This window comes from Mytilus galloprovincialis, chromosome 2, assembly GCF_965363235.1.
Source record: "Mytilus galloprovincialis chromosome 2, xbMytGall1.hap1.1, whole genome shotgun sequence".
Lineage (NCBI taxonomy): Eukaryota > Metazoa > Mollusca > Bivalvia > Mytilida > Mytilidae > Mytilus > Mytilus galloprovincialis.
Genome location: NC_134839.1, coordinates 105,088,784 through 105,109,865, shown reverse-complemented (window position 1 = coordinate 105,109,865; position 21,082 = coordinate 105,088,784). Strand labels below are relative to the sequence as shown.

The 21,082-nt window shown below is 32.1% G+C and overlaps 1 protein-coding gene across 4 annotated transcripts in view; it reads right to left on the bottom strand.

Moving 5' to 3' along the window:
* Positions 1-2,229: 2,229 nt before the first annotated feature.
* Positions 2,230-21,082, bottom strand: part of LOC143065237 (uncharacterized) — a 28,672-nt gene continuing 9,819 nt past the window's right edge. For 3 of the 4 annotated variants that reach the window (XM_076238687.1, XM_076238688.1, XM_076238686.1), the window contains 13 exons: positions 20,213-20,352; positions 19,218-19,365; positions 17,951-18,087; positions 16,518-16,653; positions 15,948-16,043; positions 15,445-15,581; positions 13,131-13,222; positions 11,311-11,395; positions 10,792-10,863; positions 9,892-9,987; positions 7,753-7,911; positions 6,828-6,923; positions 2,400-6,082 (listed from right to left, as the gene is read on the bottom strand). In XM_076238687.1, the coding sequence (XP_076094802.1) occupies positions 5,933-6,082; positions 6,828-6,923; positions 7,753-7,911; positions 9,892-9,987; positions 10,792-10,863; positions 11,311-11,395; positions 13,131-13,222; positions 15,445-15,581; positions 15,948-16,043; positions 16,518-16,653; positions 17,951-18,087; positions 19,218-19,365; positions 20,213-20,352 (1,544 nt within the window). In that variant the 3' untranslated portion in view covers positions 2,400-5,932. Of the gene's footprint in view, positions 6,083-6,827; positions 6,924-7,752; positions 7,912-9,891; positions 9,988-10,791; positions 10,864-11,310; positions 11,396-13,130; positions 13,223-15,444; positions 15,582-15,947; positions 16,044-16,517; positions 16,654-17,950; positions 18,088-19,217; positions 19,366-20,212; positions 20,353-21,082 lie in introns of all 4 variants that reach the window. The other variant, XR_012975430.1, reaches the window with a different exon arrangement.

Sequence of the window (21,082 nt, the reverse complement as noted above, 5' to 3'; positions counted from 1 at the left end):
TTTAATTTAAAGGCATCTACATTTTCGACCTTAAAATCAAGAGCCTCTTCACCTAAAATTTCTGCGTCAACTAATTTGTCTATAACCAAATTTTTTATAATTTGTTTTCTCATAGATACTTTAAAATTTAACTGCAGATGTTTAGCAAGCAACACTAATTCGTCTTTCTTTAAATTATCAAAACTCTCCAGGTCTGGCGTTTTCAAAAATTTACCAGCATCAAATGCCATTTTGTAGAATTTTGTTGGCTAGTTATAATAAAAATATTGAATAAATTTTGAATAATATATTTTCAGTATCCCGGACGAGCCCCCAATTTCTGTTATGGCCAGAAATTGCCTTTAAATTGTAGCCAACAAAAGACACAAATCAATACTAAAATTTAACAATATTTATTATACAAAAGTTTACAAGAAGTATTACACAAATATTACTGTTAACTTAACTGTCAAAATATGAGTCCAATCTGTTATCTTTATCTGTATCCGGAAATCTTTCGGAATCCAATTTGAATATTACGTTCACTACTAATGTCACAATCCAGTATGATGTTGTTTGTAGAATAAAAGTGTCAATCCAAATGCTGTGAATACTAATGTCTATCAATGTCTATGTCCAAGTTTAATTATGAGAGTTTAACTTTAGTGTCTGTATATATAGTGTTGTCATGGAAAATTCTAGAACACTCTATAATGGAACATTGTGGAAAATCCTGGAAAGTTACAACGGAAGTTTCTGGAATAACGTAGAAGTTTAAATTACGCATCTTTTATAAGGATCATTCTAGAAAGTTCCAATCATTCTGTGATTGTTCCAGTGATTCCTAAACTGCACAGTTATAAGATTATTTGGTAAACAACTATCAGGCCATACAACACAAATTAGGCCAACATAAATAAACATAATAATTACAATATCATAACAATTCATACTATTACATGGTCATACTAAGTCAACTTGAACTTCTAGCATTCAAATAAAACCAAGGTTAACTACCAAGTAGAACAACTGCAATCATTGGGAACTTGTACCACTGCAGACTCACCATAAAAATATACATTGCTATATGCATTGCTTTTGAAACCTTGATAACATATAAATTATTTTCCTTAATAAATAAATCATTAGATAAACATAAATGTACTATATATGAATGTTTAATGTTGAGGCAACTTTGCCACAGTTTTCATAATAACGGTTGCCTTGGTTTTTGGTTAACTGCCTTCAGCGCTTACAGCGCTTTGATTTTTAAGAGGGGAATCCCAGGCGAGAACCAGGGTTTAACAGAACACATTATGTATTTTTATATTGTGCCTGATCATCTCTGAACATTTATTATTTAATGTTTATAATCGACATTTACCCTATGGCTCCTTTTAAACATATTTTAACGTATCTGGTTTGGACATTTTTTGTAAAACGAATGACCTTTAGATCCCGAATTAACACAATGAATAAACTAAACATAAAAAAATAAACCATTTATGTTCTTTAAGTATGATGATGTCCATGTCTTTGTTTGATAACGGAAATGGTATCTCACTCTTAATAACCTTTTAGCTTACAAGGGCTTCGCTCCGTCGACCCAACTAACCGAGCACATCTCGCCCAGGTCGCTACGCCACTGATCATGTACTGTAGTAAGACGCTAGATTAAAACTGGCGTTGAAAGGTTACACCCGGCCACCGAAAGCTTCATTTTTTATGAAGCCCAGGTGGTCGTGTGGTCTAGCGCACCGGTTACAATGCAGGCGATTTGGTGTCACGATATCTCAGTAGCATGGGTTCGAATCCCGAAAGCAAATTTACAGATCAAACATTGAAGGGTCTAAACACAGCACAAACAACATTTTCCAAAAGACCAAAAAAGTGAAAAAGTATATTTAAACAAAACGTATTTGAAAAACAGGTCGAACAACTGATGTTCTTTAACCCTGCTGACTGCCATTGGCGATTGCCAAATAAAATTGATCACAAGATGTAACAAAATGGATCTTAATATAAATTTAATACTAAACAGAAATTTTTTTTTTAACTTGTGGCAACGATGTTATGCCACAAACATACGGTGTCAATATTTATTTAGTACACCATATATATACAGAGTGTGGCCATAAGTATTTGTCACTTGAGATTTTTCGCTATATATTGAATATAAAACTACATTTTTAAAAAAAATTTTGGGTCATTTTTGGTTTGATTTTAAACAACTTTATACCAATAGAAGCAGAATTGTCACAGGTTTATTTGTTTATTTGGTTATATTTTGTTTGCGAATCATTTCCATTTTTTCACAAGATAAACACAAATAGTATATTCTGTTCAGAAATTCGCTATGTATACAGCTTATAGGTATCAAGTACAACAAATATTAAATTAAATATAGTAAGCAACAAATATTACAATAAGGTAATTCATTAATATGCAATAATATGCAATTTATACAATTTAAAACAAATGTAAGAGCATGATATAAATTAGCATAATTTAACAATCTTTTTATTGACTATTATTATTGATGGATATTTAAACTGTTTTAAATATGCTTCAAATTAATAATACGACACACATTTGCTTTTTATTTATCGGGCCATTTTCATGTCACTAAAATATACTCTCGTCCTTATGTACACTTGTAATATTTGACTCCAATAGCCCAGACATATCTTTTTTTTTAATCTTACCATGCATGTTTTCCCCTCTCATATCTGCAATCGCTCTAATTATATTTCAATACAAAATTTTATAAAATTCGTTTTTACTTTTCAGTATAACGACAAAAGAACTATATAATAAACTTAAACTTAATTTTGCAAAGGAATTATAAGAGCTTTTTATTTTTCTTCCTGTGTTTTTTTTTAGCAATTAGGTTTTTTAATTTCTTCAAATTTTTCCTGGTTCCTCATGTTACATTTTAATTTTTCCCTCAATTATTTGACGTACCATTTGTGTGTAAGTTTACTCTTGATTTAAATGTGCCCAGGCTATTCTCCCCAGTATATCAGTTGTTTGATGAGTTAGTATAAATTTAAAATAAACTTGAGAATGGAAATGTGGAATTTGTCAAAAAAAAAACAAGCCGACCAAAGGGCATAAAACATAAATATACAGCAAAAAATGAAGTTTTTTTTCTCAATTCATGACCATTTGATAAATATGAGTTATTTCTGAATAAAAATGCATAATTTTTTAGGATACTTATAAAATATAGAAATTACAAATTTAACAAAAAACAATTTGTGTTTATCTTTTAAAACAAAAAAGTTCGAAAGAAAAAATACGGCCACAAATCCGAATTTTGAGCAAATATACAAAATTTCGACCTCATTTAACTCAAAAAGTAGCACATGAAGGTATATTTTTTATTATATATTTGATTTAATCAGGCAAAAAATAGCGTATATGGAAATTTTCATCAAACTGTAAATACAGCATCAAAACTGTTTCGTATGCCTTTAACAAAATATGTACTAGTTCAGTGATAATGGTGCCCGGGCTATTCTCCCAAGTATATCAGTTGTTTGTTTAGTTAGTATAAATTTAAAATAAACTTGAGAATGGAAATGTGGAATTTGTCAAAGCAAAAAAAAAAAAAAAAAAAAAACAAGACCAAAGAAAAAAAAAAACATCCGAAGGCCACAAATGGGTCTTGGATACATTGAGAAAATCCCGCACCTGGAGGCGTGGCCCCAAAATATGTACTAGTTCAGTGATAATGGACGGCATTCTCAATACAAAAATATACAAAATAAACTTAAATTTAAAATCATACAAAACTTAGAAAGGCCAGAGGCCCCTGATTTGGGACAGTCGCAAAAATGCAGCGTAGTTTAACATTTTTTTTTATCTCAATCCTCTCCCTATATCTCTAACAAATATAGAATAAGCAAACACACAACAATACGCATGTTAAAAAAAAGTCCGAGTCAGAAGTCAGAATAAACAACAAAAGAAACTAAACAAAATGATAATTATACATAAATTAACAAAGGACTATACTAGCAGTCACTGACATGCCAGCTCGAGACCTCAATTAAACTGATTGAAAGATTATGTCTTCGTCATATGAATATCAATCACAATCCCTTACGTTGAGGGTTTAGTATCATAACATCATAAAATATATGAGAAAAACATAACCCGTATCATGCCAGAAACTGATTTTTGTTGTTGAATAAATGTGTTTATTTCCAATGCAAAGACCCTAACAGTGTATTAATGTTAAAGCCAAAATATACCATCTTTAATGACCTAACAGTATCGTAATTATATCCCTTCTAGATAAGTCTGTTTTGTTAGTTGGTTCACATAGGAAGCTTCAAGGCATACACGAAACATTGAAAAAGAATACAGTGGAATTCTTTTTAAAAATGTAAACAGTGAAACATTACTTCATAATCATAATTGATTATTGTCTTTCATGGAATCATATCAACAACGACGACAACGGTAATTCGATAAGGCTTGTTCTCCCCTTTCCAATGATATGAAATATAGCCGTGTGTTATTCCGTTAGGGCAAATCTATCAAATTCGTTGATTGTGCACCCTACTACAGTATGTACTCTGATTTCAACTAGACTAGGTTTACTAAATCGATTGAAGCATTATATTCCACAAAAAGGAACTTTCTCTCCTTTGATTATTGCTGTACAATATGGACAGAAACAAGTAATCTAAATATAGAGAAAATGTTAAAATTACAAAAACGGCAGTCTTCAGAAACGACAGAATAACTCTTAACAAAGCATATGACACACCGTCAAAAACTTTATTCAAACAATTAGGATGGTTAACTTTTCAAAAAAGAATCACATATCACAAAGGAGTATTAATGTATAAGTGTGTAAATGTTAATGCAAGATATTCTTTGAGTTTATCGGACAATAATTGTCTTTTCATATCACGTCCGAGAACAAATTTTATGAAAAAAAAACCATTTCAATATTTCGGTACAGTTCTTTAGAACAGTGTGTGCATTGCTAATTTGTAACGATGGATTAAGGCTCACCATATTTCGGGGCTCTGGATAACACATATTTTGCACATAGGGTTATTCGTTGTATTTGCAATTTTCAGGTCACCAGTAATAACGTGGGCAGACGGAATACATACGAATGGGGAGCTAGCACATATGCAATCAGGAGGTTTAGAATTGATGTCGTCCATGTTGAGATCCTTCAACATGGGTTTGTAAAGAAAATCTAAGTTGCAATGTTTTTGGTATAGGTATAAATGATTATTTGTGAGTGAACTGACTCATGATAAGGGATATTTCCAAAGTTGATGACACCAAGGCCTTTGTTTGCAATGTGAACTGGTCTTTAAGGTCTGAAAGGTCTTTTCACTTCCAACTACCCTAATGGAAGATTTTGTGAAACACGTGCCGTGCAAACTGAAATCTGTTTCAGGATTCCTTAACCAATTAATACTTGACACTTTACAGAAGACATGCAATGATCAGACTATCAATCTATGATGTTCTTTATATCAGTCTGTTAAGTATTTTTGTGTACTCGTTACTTGATTTATTTACTGATTGTTACATCTTTGCTCCATTCTTCATTGGCAAATTATTTCATTCTTATGTGGACCCAATGTTTGATTTAAACATGTAATTGCAATGCGCTGACAGTTAAGATATGCGATGTATATGGACACGATGCAGGCGGTGTTGAGTTTGAATGCTTCTTAGGAAACACAAGTACTTTACAATTTCAGTAAATGCAGAACTAACAAGGCTTGGTTGATAAATATAGATTTCTAAAGATATTAAATTTCTAAAAGTTAAGATGAAGGATGCTATATTTAGAATTACCAAATTTTTCAAAGAAATATGTAATATCAATACCGAAACTACCGGTCAAATGTGCATGAAAATTTCACCAGAGTATCATATGTACTGTCTTACTACACTTCATCCATTTATTACTCTATATTTTACTGATCCGTGTAATCTGTGCGTCAGTAAGACTTGGTTTACTCGGAACATTCCTTCCACTGATATCAGCTTTTGATACTCTTTCCGGGTCATTGTCAAATACGAAATGTTGCAAGTATTTGATTGTAGACCTTCGTCCTTGCTGAAAAAAAGGACACACTTAATGAACATTGTAATCAGCCCGAACATAGCTAAATTATATCTATTAGTAGGGTTAGATGGTAGATTACCCCTTGAAAACAAGTATTTTATTCGATGAGAAGTTGCGCACTTTTTATAGTGATATTAATATTTAAACCTTCCACAAATACACACGAAACTATTTTAAACAGAATTATATAAATTTGCAAATATGAAAAATAACTAAAAAACAAAAGACAAAAAAGAAAGAAAGAAAGTGATTGGACAGAGTTCAACAAACGGAATTCTGAAAACAATCCAACCAGGAATCTAATTATCACAAAGCACACAGAACGCATTTAGGAATATTCAATATTTTAAAATTCTTTTACTAATTAAATTTAAGCAACATTTTTTCAATTGCATTTTCTTGAAACCCACGGATTTGAAAATGACCAATTTCAGAAATCATGTCGAGACCGAAGTACTGATAATTGAGCTGATGAAACACTTAGATACTGATAGTCCACTAGCAATGTCCTTTGACAGATGAAACACTTAGATACTGATAGTCCACTAGCAATGTCCTTTTACAAACTATTGTTTCGTATTAAATGTTTTTATTACTAGATTAAGAAAATATCCTCACACCTGGACAGTAAAATTAGACATTTGAATTGACACTTTGGAAAATACTATGGTTAAAATCACATGAAAATACAAAAAAATAAACAAAAAGCGTAACAAACAAATATATATCAACATACGTCTACCAGAAACTTTTTGTCACCTTCTTCCAGACCAAAATCGTTTGTTTTGATGTACCATGAATTTATTCCAATTGTTCGGTCTATATCAGAACTCTAAAAACAAAATTAATTCTATCATTGGATGAAATTAGAACTATATTTTATTAAGATTATCATTATATTCTTGCTATTATTATCAAAGAAAAACTGTTCCCAATCAAAATATATACTTGCATTGATGTAAGAGTTTTTTTTTCTCGCCGTGTTGACGGCCCCATTGTGACTTGATGATGGGGAAAGTAATAATGGTGCTCTTCGGTAGCTTTGTGTGTTTTTTTTTTTGTTTTAGCTGTGCATATACTGCTTTGATTTGTTTGTCATCGATAGATACCCATATCCATTGTTTTCCCATTACATGTTGTAATATACCATACGTCCGATTCAATAATCTATCCCACTTCAGAAAAAAATTTCACGTTTTATTTGGATAATTGTTCCCTTAATTGTTGCTACTTGTTAACGATATCTACCTAGGTATATGAGCTATATCTTGTCAGGACATATCTTCTTGACGTGTAACAATTGAGAAATCTAAAAACTTAATAATTGGTAACAAATATACAATATATTGTACGTTAAAGGAAGACTTCAAATACAATAAGAATATGTAGACGGTTATGCTATACGATGGTAAAGTCTCGAGGAAGACATTAACTGATACAGAAAATAATCTCGAATATTGAAGGAATCAGATGCCTAGTTTTTGTTTTATTAGAATTTAAAACTTTTAGAAGTTGATCGATCTTTCAAAATATATATTCGTCAGCTAAGCAATATTTTTCATATAAATGTATATATTTGAATAATGTGCGTACTCAAAGCATATATGCATGACATCGTTGCTTTGAGCATGTTAATCAGACAATATAATAAATAAAAGTACCCGGATAAATATCCTCATAAGATTTATTGCCAGAGCATTAAATACTGTTCCCAGAAAACTGAAAAATCCATTGACTTCTGTACGTTTTAACCCTAAGTATTTTTCATGGATGCTGACTCCTGTTCCTTCAACGAAGTTTATCAGCTCATTGTAAGTAATCTGAAAGGTAGAACATCGTGTGAAAATAAAGTATATATTATAAGTTATCATACTTTGACCCAACTAACATGATTATTTAGACGGAGTCAAAAATTGTTGAACGGTTCTGGCGAGGGACAATTTGATTGGGTTGTGTACGGCGAACATGGTTATTTAGCAGATGGAAAGGCAGCCAGTAGAATTTAAGTTTACAACTGCATAACCGCACAATAAGATTTCTATAATTTTATTACAATATAGCCCTGTCTGAACCCATTGTATAAAAAAATTAATCAACGTGTGGTTGCCGGTGATCTTAGAAGATGATTGGATGAGTTTAAGGGTCATAACATTTACCAGCTCACTTGATGAATCAAAATATGATATTACTCAATTTATTTCACATGACTGGGCGGAGTTTTTCCGGTTTGCTCATGATAAACCAGTTCATCTATAGATAGGTGTTTTAGAATAAACTCATCAATGAAGTGTCCAATCATTCTTTTGTAAATTCCTTTGATGACACTGATAGGTGATTAGAAATCAGTTAAAATTATAACGGCAATCATCCTTATCACACACATCTTCAAATAGACTGTCCTAATGCAAATTAAAACGTAAGCTCCGCCCGATCAGTTGAAATACCATTGGTAATAACAGGTGTTCATGAAATTGACAACTTTGTGGAATGTGGAAGGCACTCAAAGGGAATTTTCGTTTAACAAAAAATAAAGATGTGTTTTAATTAATTATTTAAGAAACAGATTCTTACATAGCTACTTGTGGATTATCGGATTTATTAAATCTCGATAGTTAAATTATGAATTTTAAAGTCCTCACCGAGGCTAGGACTTTATGATTGATAATATATCTATCGAGATTGGGTAAAATCCGAAAATCCACTGGTATAATTGTAAGAATCTATTTGTGTTTTGTCAATGTTACTACACTTAACATACTACATGTATTTGATAATGTCGTAAGTATAATCCATGTTCGTATTATCTTTATCATTATCCTATTTCTCTTCATTTGTATGTTTTTTTTTCTTGCCTCCTATACATTTCTAGGAATATGACTGGTTAAAAGCGTCCGCGTGGAGACCGTGTATATTTCATATTAGGTTAGTAGAGAGGTGGGGCTTATTTCATACATGGTAAGTAGTGGAGTTACGTCCCTTTATATTCCATATTAGGTAAAAAGAGAGACGGGGCTTATTTCATAAACAGTTAGTAGTGGAGTTGCGTCCTTTTATAAGCAAAACAAAACGATACTGAGAAAAAAATCTTAAAGGTTTCAACAGACGAAGAAATTGATGATTAAGATTGAAATAAATTCATAAAACACATATAAACCTTACAAGTTGTTATTGTTGGCATCTGTTTTTGTAGGAACAATGAAAGTAGTTTCTTAATGCTAACAGTATTGAAGACTTGCTCATTTTGATAGGTCACTAGTCTAAATTTCACACGTTAAGACAGTCGGTAAGATAAATTCGTTACATAGTGTGCTAGTGATGTAATACGGTATATATGTTGTCTTTAATTTTTGCTAATGTCTTTATGCCTTTTTAAACGTTTTTATAAATATTTTGATATGAGCGTCACTGATGAGTCTTATGTAGACGAAACGCGCGTCTGGCGTACTAAATTATAATCCTGGTACCTTTGATAACTATTTACATCTCCCTACTGAAGAATTTTCAAGCACTGCCATTGGTCAAGGATGATGTAATCGGAATGGGCATGACTTTTGTAGACATTGTAATCACTTTCGAACAGCGGTATACTACTGTTGACTTTTTTTTTAACGCAACACGTGACGCGTCTTAATAATGTATGATATATGACATATATCTAGCATACAACCCTCCTTCATCCAGCTTATTCAAAACTTCTTTATTTGTAATGTTTATCAACTAATGAAGCTCCTTTACGTGCAAAATAAGGAGATGAGATATGTCCGTAGAAACAATTACCTTGCTTATATTATAAAACTTACGTTCCCACTTTCGTCTCTGTCGATGGCATCGAATGCCAACTGAGGACTACATCCCTCCCCAAATAACAATTTACTGTATTGATCTTTAAAATCAGTCTTCAACGAAACAAATAAAAGGTACGATAGAAGGAGAATTATGCCATTACTCAGCATCTTGTTAACATATTTAATCGGTTTCGTTCTCTAAATATTTTTTTTTTATAAAAACCAAACAAATCGAACACGCTGAGGTCTAGGTGTTTGTCGTTTCCAAAATACAAGTTCATACACATTTTCCAACACCAAAAGAACGGCCTTGGTGATCTAATGGTTGGGCGATAGTCTTTAGTACGTGATGTTGCGGGTCGATCCCAGGCAAGGGGTTTGCTGATTGTTGAAGTCCGCACTGTGACAGATAGTTGATCAAAAGGTCAGAATAATGTGTTCGGGTAGGATGACAAGTCTTCCTGTGATCAATTTTTTGTGAAGTAGCTCTCTAGAAAGCCGACCCATCGTGTCGGTTAAGAACAAAACAGAGTTCATTTTAAGATTTTATAAACATGTTATTGTATGATTGGATGTTTTATTTGCCTCTGAACATTAAACACAAATTCCATATTAAATCAGTAGTCTCTTTAACACAAAAATAGGACGCAGCGCCCTTTTGAAATGACAAATAATCATGGTAAATTCTTTATTCTTTTGTTATTTCATAATCAAATGAAAAAAGGAGAATTTTCGAAGTAAAATTTGATGTAAACTTTCCCTTTTAGATTACCTAAAGAACATCTACCAACGGGAATGGTGGATTGTCTATTACTCTTGCTACAGCTCTGATATATAAATTGGATATGAGTAGCGTATAACAAATTAACTGTATTCTTCTAAAAAAAAAAAGGTTTCAAAACTGTTAAATCTTACTTTAGAAAATGCGTTTTCGAATTCTTCTTTAGAAATGACGTCATTACCATCTAAATTATGCTTTCGTAAAACCTAAAAATCAAAAATAAATATGAAGTCGACTGATAAGTAATAACATGTAAAATTAATTTAAGGATTATATACCCTTATGTTGATTCAATGCTAATCACATGGAAATTTTATAGAACATCCATAGCCTATTCCCTTGTACTCTCATATTTGTCAATTCGATGCTAATGAGGAAACTCTCCACCCAAGTCACAATTAGTAAAAGTAAACCATTATAGGTCAAAATACGGTCTTCAACAGGGTGTCTTGGCTCACACCAAAACAGCAAGCTACAAAGGGCCTAAGTTCAGATGTCCATTTAAGCTTTTTTGATATTCAATCATTCAATTCAATATTTTTGTTAAATATCAATCCAGCAAAACCTTACCATAAAACGGATGACAAAAATAACACAAAATTGGCCATGTATTGACATAAGTGTATTTACAAGTGATTTGAGTTTATACTTACTTCGATGAATGCAGTTGCAGCTTCACACACTTCTGTATAGGCCTTGTTTATTTTCCCTTTACCTTGTTCAGTTTTTACCCACTCTCTGAAAATTAACATACATTAGAAAACTGGGTTCATATAACCCAAATGCAGATAAATAAATATGTTACTTGTCAATATTTGTGTGAATAACATCAATCGACCTTTTAGTCCCGTTTAATATTGAGTTTTGGTAAATATATAAAAACAAGAATATGTGATATTATTGCAAATGAGACATCTCTCGACAAAATGACATAGAAGTTAACATCATAGGTCACAGCACAGACTTCCACAAATGAGCAAAACATATACCAAATAGTAATCTATAAAGGGCCTTGAAATGACAAAGTTAAAATAATTCAAACAAGGAAACTAACGGCCACATGTATGTTCAAAACAATAAACTAAAAACATATATGATATACAACAACAAACGACAACCACTGGAGTACATGATTCTAAAGTATTATTTTTTTATGTGTTTTTAAACAAAAGTATATTTCAGCAGCAGTGAGGCCTCTGAATCTACTGGTCGAAGTTGTTCATTTATTGTACCACTAGCCTGTCCAAACCTATGTTTAGGTTCGATCCCCGCACTTGTCGGGTGCGTTTGATTCCAATCTTAATTGGCAAGGATTACCAATGTCGGTGGTTCTCTCCGGACACAATGGCTTCTACCAGCAATGCAAACTGGGCACCTTGATAAATTCAAAAGAGAAAAGACCCGAAAGTGACTTTTAAAACTACTAAGACCTAGTACATAAAGATGGGGTCAGTAAACTACATATGGGATTTGTATTAGGTCACTAGAACACTGTGTAGACTAGTGGCCTATCAAAAAGTGATCAAGTCTTCAACTATAAGATCTTTTTTACATTGGACTATACAAATAAAGGCAACAGTAGCATACCGCTGTTCAAAACTCGTAAATCTATGGACAAAAAACAAAATTGGGGTAACAAACTAAAACTGAGGGAAACGCATTAAATATAAGATAAGAACAACGACACAACATTAAAATGTAACACACACAGCAACGGACTAAGCATTAGACAAAATCCGATGAGAATAACCTATATAACATCAAAACCAAATACATGAATTTGGGATAGAAAAGTACCGTGACACGTCTTATAGTAATGGGAATTCACACTCAAATATAGGAGAAAACAAACGACACAACGGAAACACAACGTAAAAATGTTACACACACAGAAACGAACTATGATATAACAATGGCCATTTTCCTGACTTGGTACAGGACATTTTTAAAGAAAAAAATGGTGGGTTGAACCTGGTTTTGTGGCATGCCAAACCTCGCACTTTAATGGCATTGTTAAATATAACATTAAAATGACAACATAATAATACAGGACTTCAATACAAATAAATAGGAGAACGTATTAGGCAAAGAAACACATGAATAATAGATAACAAAAGGCATCAGGATAAAATTCAATACGTCAAAACCGCGCCTCGTCCACACAAGACTTACCAGTGACGCCCAGATATAAAAGTTCGAAAGTCAAAAAAAGGTACAAAGTTGTACAGCTCAAAAACAGATGACAACAATAACAAAGTGTAAGACTTTAATGTGTTATATGAATTTATTTTAATTGTTCATTATCAATTTTTTCGTGTGTTTAAACTTTTTAGATTTTCCCTCAACACCGTTTTACTAAACGTGTATTAAATTAAATCACGCATACTTTTCCAATATGACATAAACACGGACTCCAATGCTTTTTGACAATCATATTTCTATAATTGTATAGATGAGATAAATATATATATACCTTGCCAATTTAGTGTTTGGTAATTTTCCCATGGGGACGCCAGACTTCTTCAATATCTCAGCCTTGTAAACTTCGGCTTCGTTTGAAGAGAACTTTAAAAAGAAATCCAAAATATGTTACAGTGGCAACTTCTACAAATGAATTGCAACATGAAGTAATGCATTTTAGTCTTATGTTTTACTCATATTCATGGCAGCCATGTTGGTCGATTGGTTTGAAAAAAAATACAAACATCAAACTAGATATCCACGACGACGAGTACATTCGCCAAAATGTTGATTTTAAGGTTCTGTGAACTAAAATGAATCAATTTATTTCAATTTATACAGACGGCAGTCAAAACTAATGATAACCTCTTGAACATATCTTGTGCACACAATAATTTAGCATTGAAGTTCTGTAAACATTTTTTGGAATTTTTAGGAGAAATACCGACATACCTAGATAATACTGAACAGATATATCATGTTAAGGAAGGGTATTTGCGAAAAATACCAGTCGAGAGAATGTTAAATTTCCTGATCCGTAAGGCGAGGGAAATTCATTCTCAAGACTGGTATTTTTCGCAAATATCCCCCAAGAACATGCTATATCTGTTTAATTACACCGAATGTTAACGTTCAAAAACGCATTGATGATTGTGACATTACAAGCGTCCAGTCGGATAGAGTATTTTTTTGGCAAATACCACGGCGGCGTAAAAAAATGAACGATATTAATTTGTTAACAGTAAATTGGTGAAAAATACACTGGCAATCAATCAATCAAAACCCAGGATTTTTACATAAGGTGTAATTAAATTAATTATCTAATTACTAACAGAAATCTATTTTAATCTAATGTAATTGTTTTATTATACATCAAATACCATAATTACAAAACTGTGTTTGAATTACATCAAACTTTTAGAAATTTACCTGTGACGTCACTTTTGTACCGTATCCAGTCGTTGACGATGCATGGTTCTTTTGTGCTGTCCTATTTTTTTACGTGGTGGTCGGTTGTTTTTTTTTCACCAAAACTGTTTAGAATTTTGGGTCATCAATGCCCTTTAACTTTGTATTTGTTTGATTTTCTTTACTATTTTGAGCTGAGCGTCACGGGTAATTCTTATGTAGACGAAACACACATATCGTGTATTATAAGCCTGATATATTTGATAACTATTAGCATGTCGAAATGTCCTGTTGTAATGTTTATTTATGTATTTTTCTGTTCTGGGTATTTTTGCAGTAGTCCTGTCATGTAATGTTGTCATTTTAGTGTTATATTTAACATTGCCATAAAAGTGTGAGGTTTTGCAAGCCTCAAAACCAGGTTCAACCCATCATGTTTTCCTAAAATGTCCTGTACTAAGTCAGCGAAATGGCAGTTGTTATCTTATAGTTTGTTTCTGTGTGTGTTGCATTGTTGTTTTGGTTTTTGTTGCACTTCAGTGTTTCTTTTGTTTCGTTGTTTTCCTCTTATAGTTGTTGTGTTTCCCTCAGTTTTAGTTTGGAACCCGGATTTGTTTTCTCTCAATCGATTTATGACTTTCGAACAGCGGAATACTACTGTTGCCTTGATTTATTGTTTCAGATTCATGACTGTAAAATTTTGCATTGATAAGTGGTCCATATTATTGGCGTGGTCCTCAATGCAGCCGTTGTTCATGAACCATCATCAAATATAACTAGCAAATCTTGCAATATCTCTGAACACTCAAACGCTAAGTGAAGTGCGTTTCCAAAGAAAGGACAAGGTTCACTAATGGCACAAAATGGCCTAAAATATCAACTTTATCATAAAACACCAAACAGGTCTCAATTTCGTTCGTAAATGGGTCTATTTCAAAAGTATAAATGCTAAATATATCAGTTCTTATCATAAAACTACAAGATATTCGCCAAAGTAAGCCCATTTTGTACATTTTGTCAAAATATGATGATTTTGTGTATTTTTCAGACCTAAAAGCTTTTGAAACACTTGGCCACCTACGATTCAGAATGTGTTGTAACCAACAGATTCCTAGTTTGATATAGATTCCATCAGCATAAAAACTTTTTATATTGTTTTTTGGAACGTAGATGGATGCCAAGGTTAATTATGCCAAAAACAATTAAAATTCTGGACAAAAAGTACCAAAAGTGACCTTTTAATACAAATTGCTCCATAAATAGTAAAGGAAAGTGCCAGAAAAAATATTTTTGTCTTAGTAGTATTATCACAAGTATTTCTATGTGACATTTGTAATTTTTTGCCCCAATTTTAAAAACATAAAAAAATCAGAACCATTCGTGAACCTTCTCCTTTGCAATGAGTAAGAATAACTTACAATCAAACTCCCAATTGTTTTCATAGGTCCTGGTAAAACTTCAAATCTGTTTTTTCTATCCATGATTGACTCTATTTTGGATATTGGCTGGATTTTCTGTAGGAAACTGTCATGATGATCCAAAGATAACCACCATCCTTAAACAAAGACATTATAATACTCATCAGTACTTTGGTTTTGTCTGTTTGAAAGTCAGATTCGATGAGGTTTGAAACAAGAACTTCACAATTTAAAATTCTATATCTGTTTGTAATGGAATTATCGACTTTATTTCAATTTTGTTATTCAGATACCTTATTCTAATTATCAACAGTACGCAGATACTGTTCAAGCAATGTGTCTATAAAACATATTACATTATACCTTTTATATTGCTGACTAACGATATATGTCGTCTGGTCACTGTTGTCATGGTGTTGACTTATAATTCACATCTCAGTTCATTGATTGATAAAAAAAATGTCTTTTAAGCTAACACAAAAACTTGCATTGAAATAAGTTACCATCAAAACAATGAATAGGATAGTTGCAAATTACTCCACCGTCGACATAGTAGTTCGTTACACCAAATAGCTTTTTCTGTACACTTTGGAATACACCTGAAACAAGATGATACATTCTCTTAAACAAAAATGCACTTCGTATGTTTAGATGCGCCGCAAAGAAAGTTCAAAATACATATAAAGAGATATTTATATGAATGTTTAAAATAGAATACATATATTTGTTAAATGAATCCAGTAACAAATATAGAAAGTATTTTGAAAATAATTTACAGCTCGTCTTGTTCCGTTAGGCGATGTTATCTCAAAGATATCTTGAAACGGATTAAAATACAATGTTTCGTATCGGAAAATGTCCTAGTCTGTTATCCTTACGGATTTGTTCTTCGAATTGAAACATTTTTTTTCTATAGGATTATTGTTGTGTAAACGGGGCAGTTAGCTAAAAAAATAAACTCTTAAAATGATTTTTATGAAGAAATTGTGAGTCAGATCCTAGTTTACATGTATTCAACCTCTTGAAAATATATTTAATCCTTTTCTTTCTGGTCAATTCAAGCAAAATCCTACCTGGAATGGACATTGACATGCGCACTGCCATTCTGATAGGCATATCAGGCGTGGTCTTTACATGACAATATTCTTCAGACATAGTATTCACATTTGTAATAACAACACACAGTTCATTACCAAATTTCTTATATACCTACAACGACACAATTTATAAACCATTGTTGTGTGTAAACCCCAAAAAATCAATTATTAACCTATTTTCTTCGTATGATACATATATGTTTTCAAAGCATTATTACCTATTTCCCAGCACTGAATTGTTGATGAACTGTTAAGGATTTTCTTATCTCAGGCATATATTACCAAAGCCGTAATTTACACAACTTTTTGGAATTTTAGGTTCTCAATGCTCGTCAACTTTGTGCATTTTTGGCTTTATAACTATTTTGATCTGAGCGTTACTGATGAGTCTTATTTAGACGAAACGCGCATCTTGCGTATTAATTTATAATCCTGGTACCTTTGATAAAAGAGGGACAAAAGATACCAGAGGGACAGTCAAACTCATAAATCGAAAAAAACTGACAACGCCATGGTTAAAAATGAAAAAGACAAACAGACAAACAATAGTACATATGACACAACATAGAAAACTAAAGAATAAGCAACACGAACCCCACCAAAAACTAGGTGTGATCTCAGGTGCTCCGGAAGGGTAAGCAGATCCTGTTCCACATGTGGCATTTGTCGTGTTGCTCATGTTATAACAAATTCGGTAAATAGTCTAATTCGGTAGGTCACATACATGAAAGGGAAGGGGGTCGCAGTTACGACGTAAGGAACATATCCCATATCATTTTAAAAACGGTTATTCCATAACGGTCAACCAACTCGTGATGGCGTTCGTAAAATTTACGAAGGGGTGATTTCAACTTCACCATTTGGAACTCTTGGTTTAATAGTTTCTTTGTGAGCAACAACCCTCTATCAAGAAAATCATGATAGGAAATGCAAGCACGGGAATATCGTATCAATTGATAACTATTCCTCGAGGGTATCATCATTGGTCCAGTATGCAGTGCTTCGGTACTCTATGTCAAAAGATATCAAGTGTTATTTCCTTTTATATTTTTTTGAATGCACAACATTTTTATACGATATCTCATTATACCAACATATTTGATAATAACTTCGTATAAAATTAGCATACAGTTAGCAATGTACGAATGATCAAACTGTTTTAAGAAGTATGTTTAACGAATAATAGTGTCATGTATACAGCATCAATCCTATTTTTATTCCGTGATCAGTAATCGTCAGACTATATTCACCATTATGGAATAATCGTTCACAGCTTAATTAATTTTTATAATAGGGCTAAGATTATCGTTTAAATAATTGACAAGTACATACAATCTGATTTAAAGAAAATAAACGAAACTAAATAAGTTTTTCAGAAAAGACATTGCACCAGATTATCATTTTATTACCTCGCTAAATGTAATATCGGGATTATCAGTTCTCACAGATAAAACTTCTCCCAGATAATTGAGAAACTTTGATCCTGGATGCCAACCATAGTACGACAATAAGTTAGGTATCAGACTGAAATATCCATAGGATGCATCTTTAAAAAAGAAACATAAGTCATAAATATAACATACAGAATTAAAAAAAAAAATGTTCTGTTTGTGAATACTGTTGTTTCGTTTTCTTACTATTTTGATTTGAGCGTCACCTTTGAGTCTTATGAGGACGAAACGCCCGTCTGGCGTATCAAATTATAAGCCTGGTACCTTTGCTAGTTATTGTCAGCTTAAGTCACAGTAAGTCAAAAATAACATTTGATTAACTATAATGCTGTACCATTTTATGAAAGATGGAAATACAGAATTTCAATAAACGTTTATTTGTTCCCTGGTACTGTCAAACATAATGTGTAGCAAATATTTTTACTTGATCACATTTCCAGTTTTTCGTATCTATTTAAGATCATTTCCAATATGAGTATGGAATGGATACAAAACTTTCCTTTTATAAAACAATGTTGACTGCTGTACCCCAATTTTTTGACAATTTAGCCTTTTATGTTTATATAAAAAAGAAGATGTGATATGATTGCCAACAATACATCTCTGCACCAAAGGTTAAGACCAATAACACAGAAATTAACAACTACAGGTCACTGTACAACCTTCAACAATGAGCAAAGCCCATACCACATTACCAGCTATAAAAGGTCCGAAATGACAAATGCAAATTAATTCAAAAGAGAAAACTAATTAACGTACAAAAATATTTACGTAAAAAAAATATGTAACACAGCAACAAAAGAAAATCACTGAATTACAGGCTCTAACTACAGATCTGAGACTACTCGCAGCTACTGACAGCTAGTTAAAAGCCAATAACAGCTAGCATGCATCTAAGACTAAATTATGAATCATAACAAATCCAACATCTAATTGATTTAGTAGGGTTTTTTCACACATTGTCGTAAACATAATAAAATTCAATGCAACTATCTTCAAAGTGAGAGGTTTAGCTAGCTATAAAAACCCGGTTCAATCCATCGTTTTGCACGTAAGAATGTACGTTCAAAGTCAGGAATATGACATATGGCAGTTGTTTTCCTTTTGTTTAATGTGTTTGAGATTTAGATTTTGCCATTTAATAAAAGATTTTCGGCATTGAATTTCCCTTCGAGTTAGGTATTTGTGTTGATTTACTTTTCCCTATTGATAATCATACGCTTACCACTAACAAGTGTTTCTAGATTTATACTCATGATTTGTTCAACATCATGTGAATTAAATCCGACAGCGTACAATGCAGCACAGATAGACCCAATGCTTGTACCGGCAAATCGGCGTATTTGTTTTAAAATGCCGTGTTCTTCAAGAGCCTGAAACAGAATTAAAACAAATAATATCATATGTTAATGATCATTGTGACCATTGTTAACTAATATTTAATCTACAGACTCAATTTCAATTCAGATATCTTCCATTTCACTTTTGACTTAAACGTAGACATTACACTTTATAAATGAGAAAGATGACTGAGAATACTAAATATATCAGTTATTGAGACGGGATAGTTTGATAATGACAATAGCGTGGACACTTCATTTTATTTTTCAGTTAAGTATACGTGAATGAGATAGATGACTGAGAATTCTAAAAATATCGGGGTAATTTGTTATTGACCAAAGCGCTTTTCTGGATTTACCTTCATCAGAAACGTGAACATAACACTTATTTTTTCTTGTGAAGTATATATCAATATGACAGCATATTAGAGTATTATGATGTCTGTTCAATTTTGATGAGTGAGCTGAAACCTTAGTTTCTTTATAATTTCAAAATTTATAAACAGAGAATTTGAGAAAGGTTTATTATTAATCACGTCAATACCGAAGTACTGACTACTGAGCTGATTCACGGTCACTGATAGTGCATCAGGAGTGGTATCGACCATAAGCTGTAAAAAATGGAAACAAAGCGTGAGTATCGAGACGTTATAAATGCTTGTTGACAACAGCATGGATATCATATTTTATTTTTTCTGTGCGGTATATGAAGTCACATAAATCTAAAATATTTTTTTCATTAAATAATGATTTCACATTTGTTTGAAAATAAACAAGAATAAAGTTCATGTCTGCAAGAAGAAAACATTATTCTTATACAAATACCTTACCCTACCAAGTTCATAATGAACTATACATAAATAAGATAATAAAACCCTACCCTGCCTAGTCCACAGTAGACAAGACCTTTGACACCCCCACCTTCAAGCACTAAATTTTCAAATGGAAAACGATATTGTGTCGAATCGATATTGCTACCATCTGAATCACCATAGTGTATGTGCGAGTCTTCGTCCAAATCTAAGAATAAAGAGACATGTTATCTATTATCTGAAATAATTATCATTGCATACCATATCTAGCTGCAAATTACGGATGCATAACTTTATAAAAAAAAAATGGCATTACCATTATCATAATTTAGGGAAAAGGATCAGAGGAGGAATTTACGTGGCTGTTTTGGAAAAGTAGTTTATTTTGCATTACACATAACCATTTATTGCATTTAAAATTACATCAAACATTTCAAAGTATAGACACATAAAAGTTTCGTTTGAAAGTACACGGATGTCTATGTACCTAATTTAAGATTAAATGCAAGATTAAAATAAACAATTTTTTCAAACGATAATAATTTGTTTTAAATTTATTTACAAATACAACAGTTATGTTATTCAATAAAATTATATAACATAAATCTAAAACGATACATTCTGGTGATGAACTGGGTTTGGCATATCAACTTTAACCTTTTTGCACGATTTCACATTGCCTAGAGATTATAGTGAAACAAAAAAATATTATAAACCCTTGAGAGACATCGTATAACACAAAAAAAAAACCGTTTACATAATCTAAGAAAAATTGCTCCATCCTAAAAGGGGCTATCATAACAAAATAATCTTCAAACAACTTGTTCATAGTTTCTGATGCATTAACATCTATAAAAGTGAGTAACATAAAGAGGGTTCGACTATTTTATTCAATTTTCGAGGGACCAAAGGACTTTGAAAATGAATAACTGGGCCTG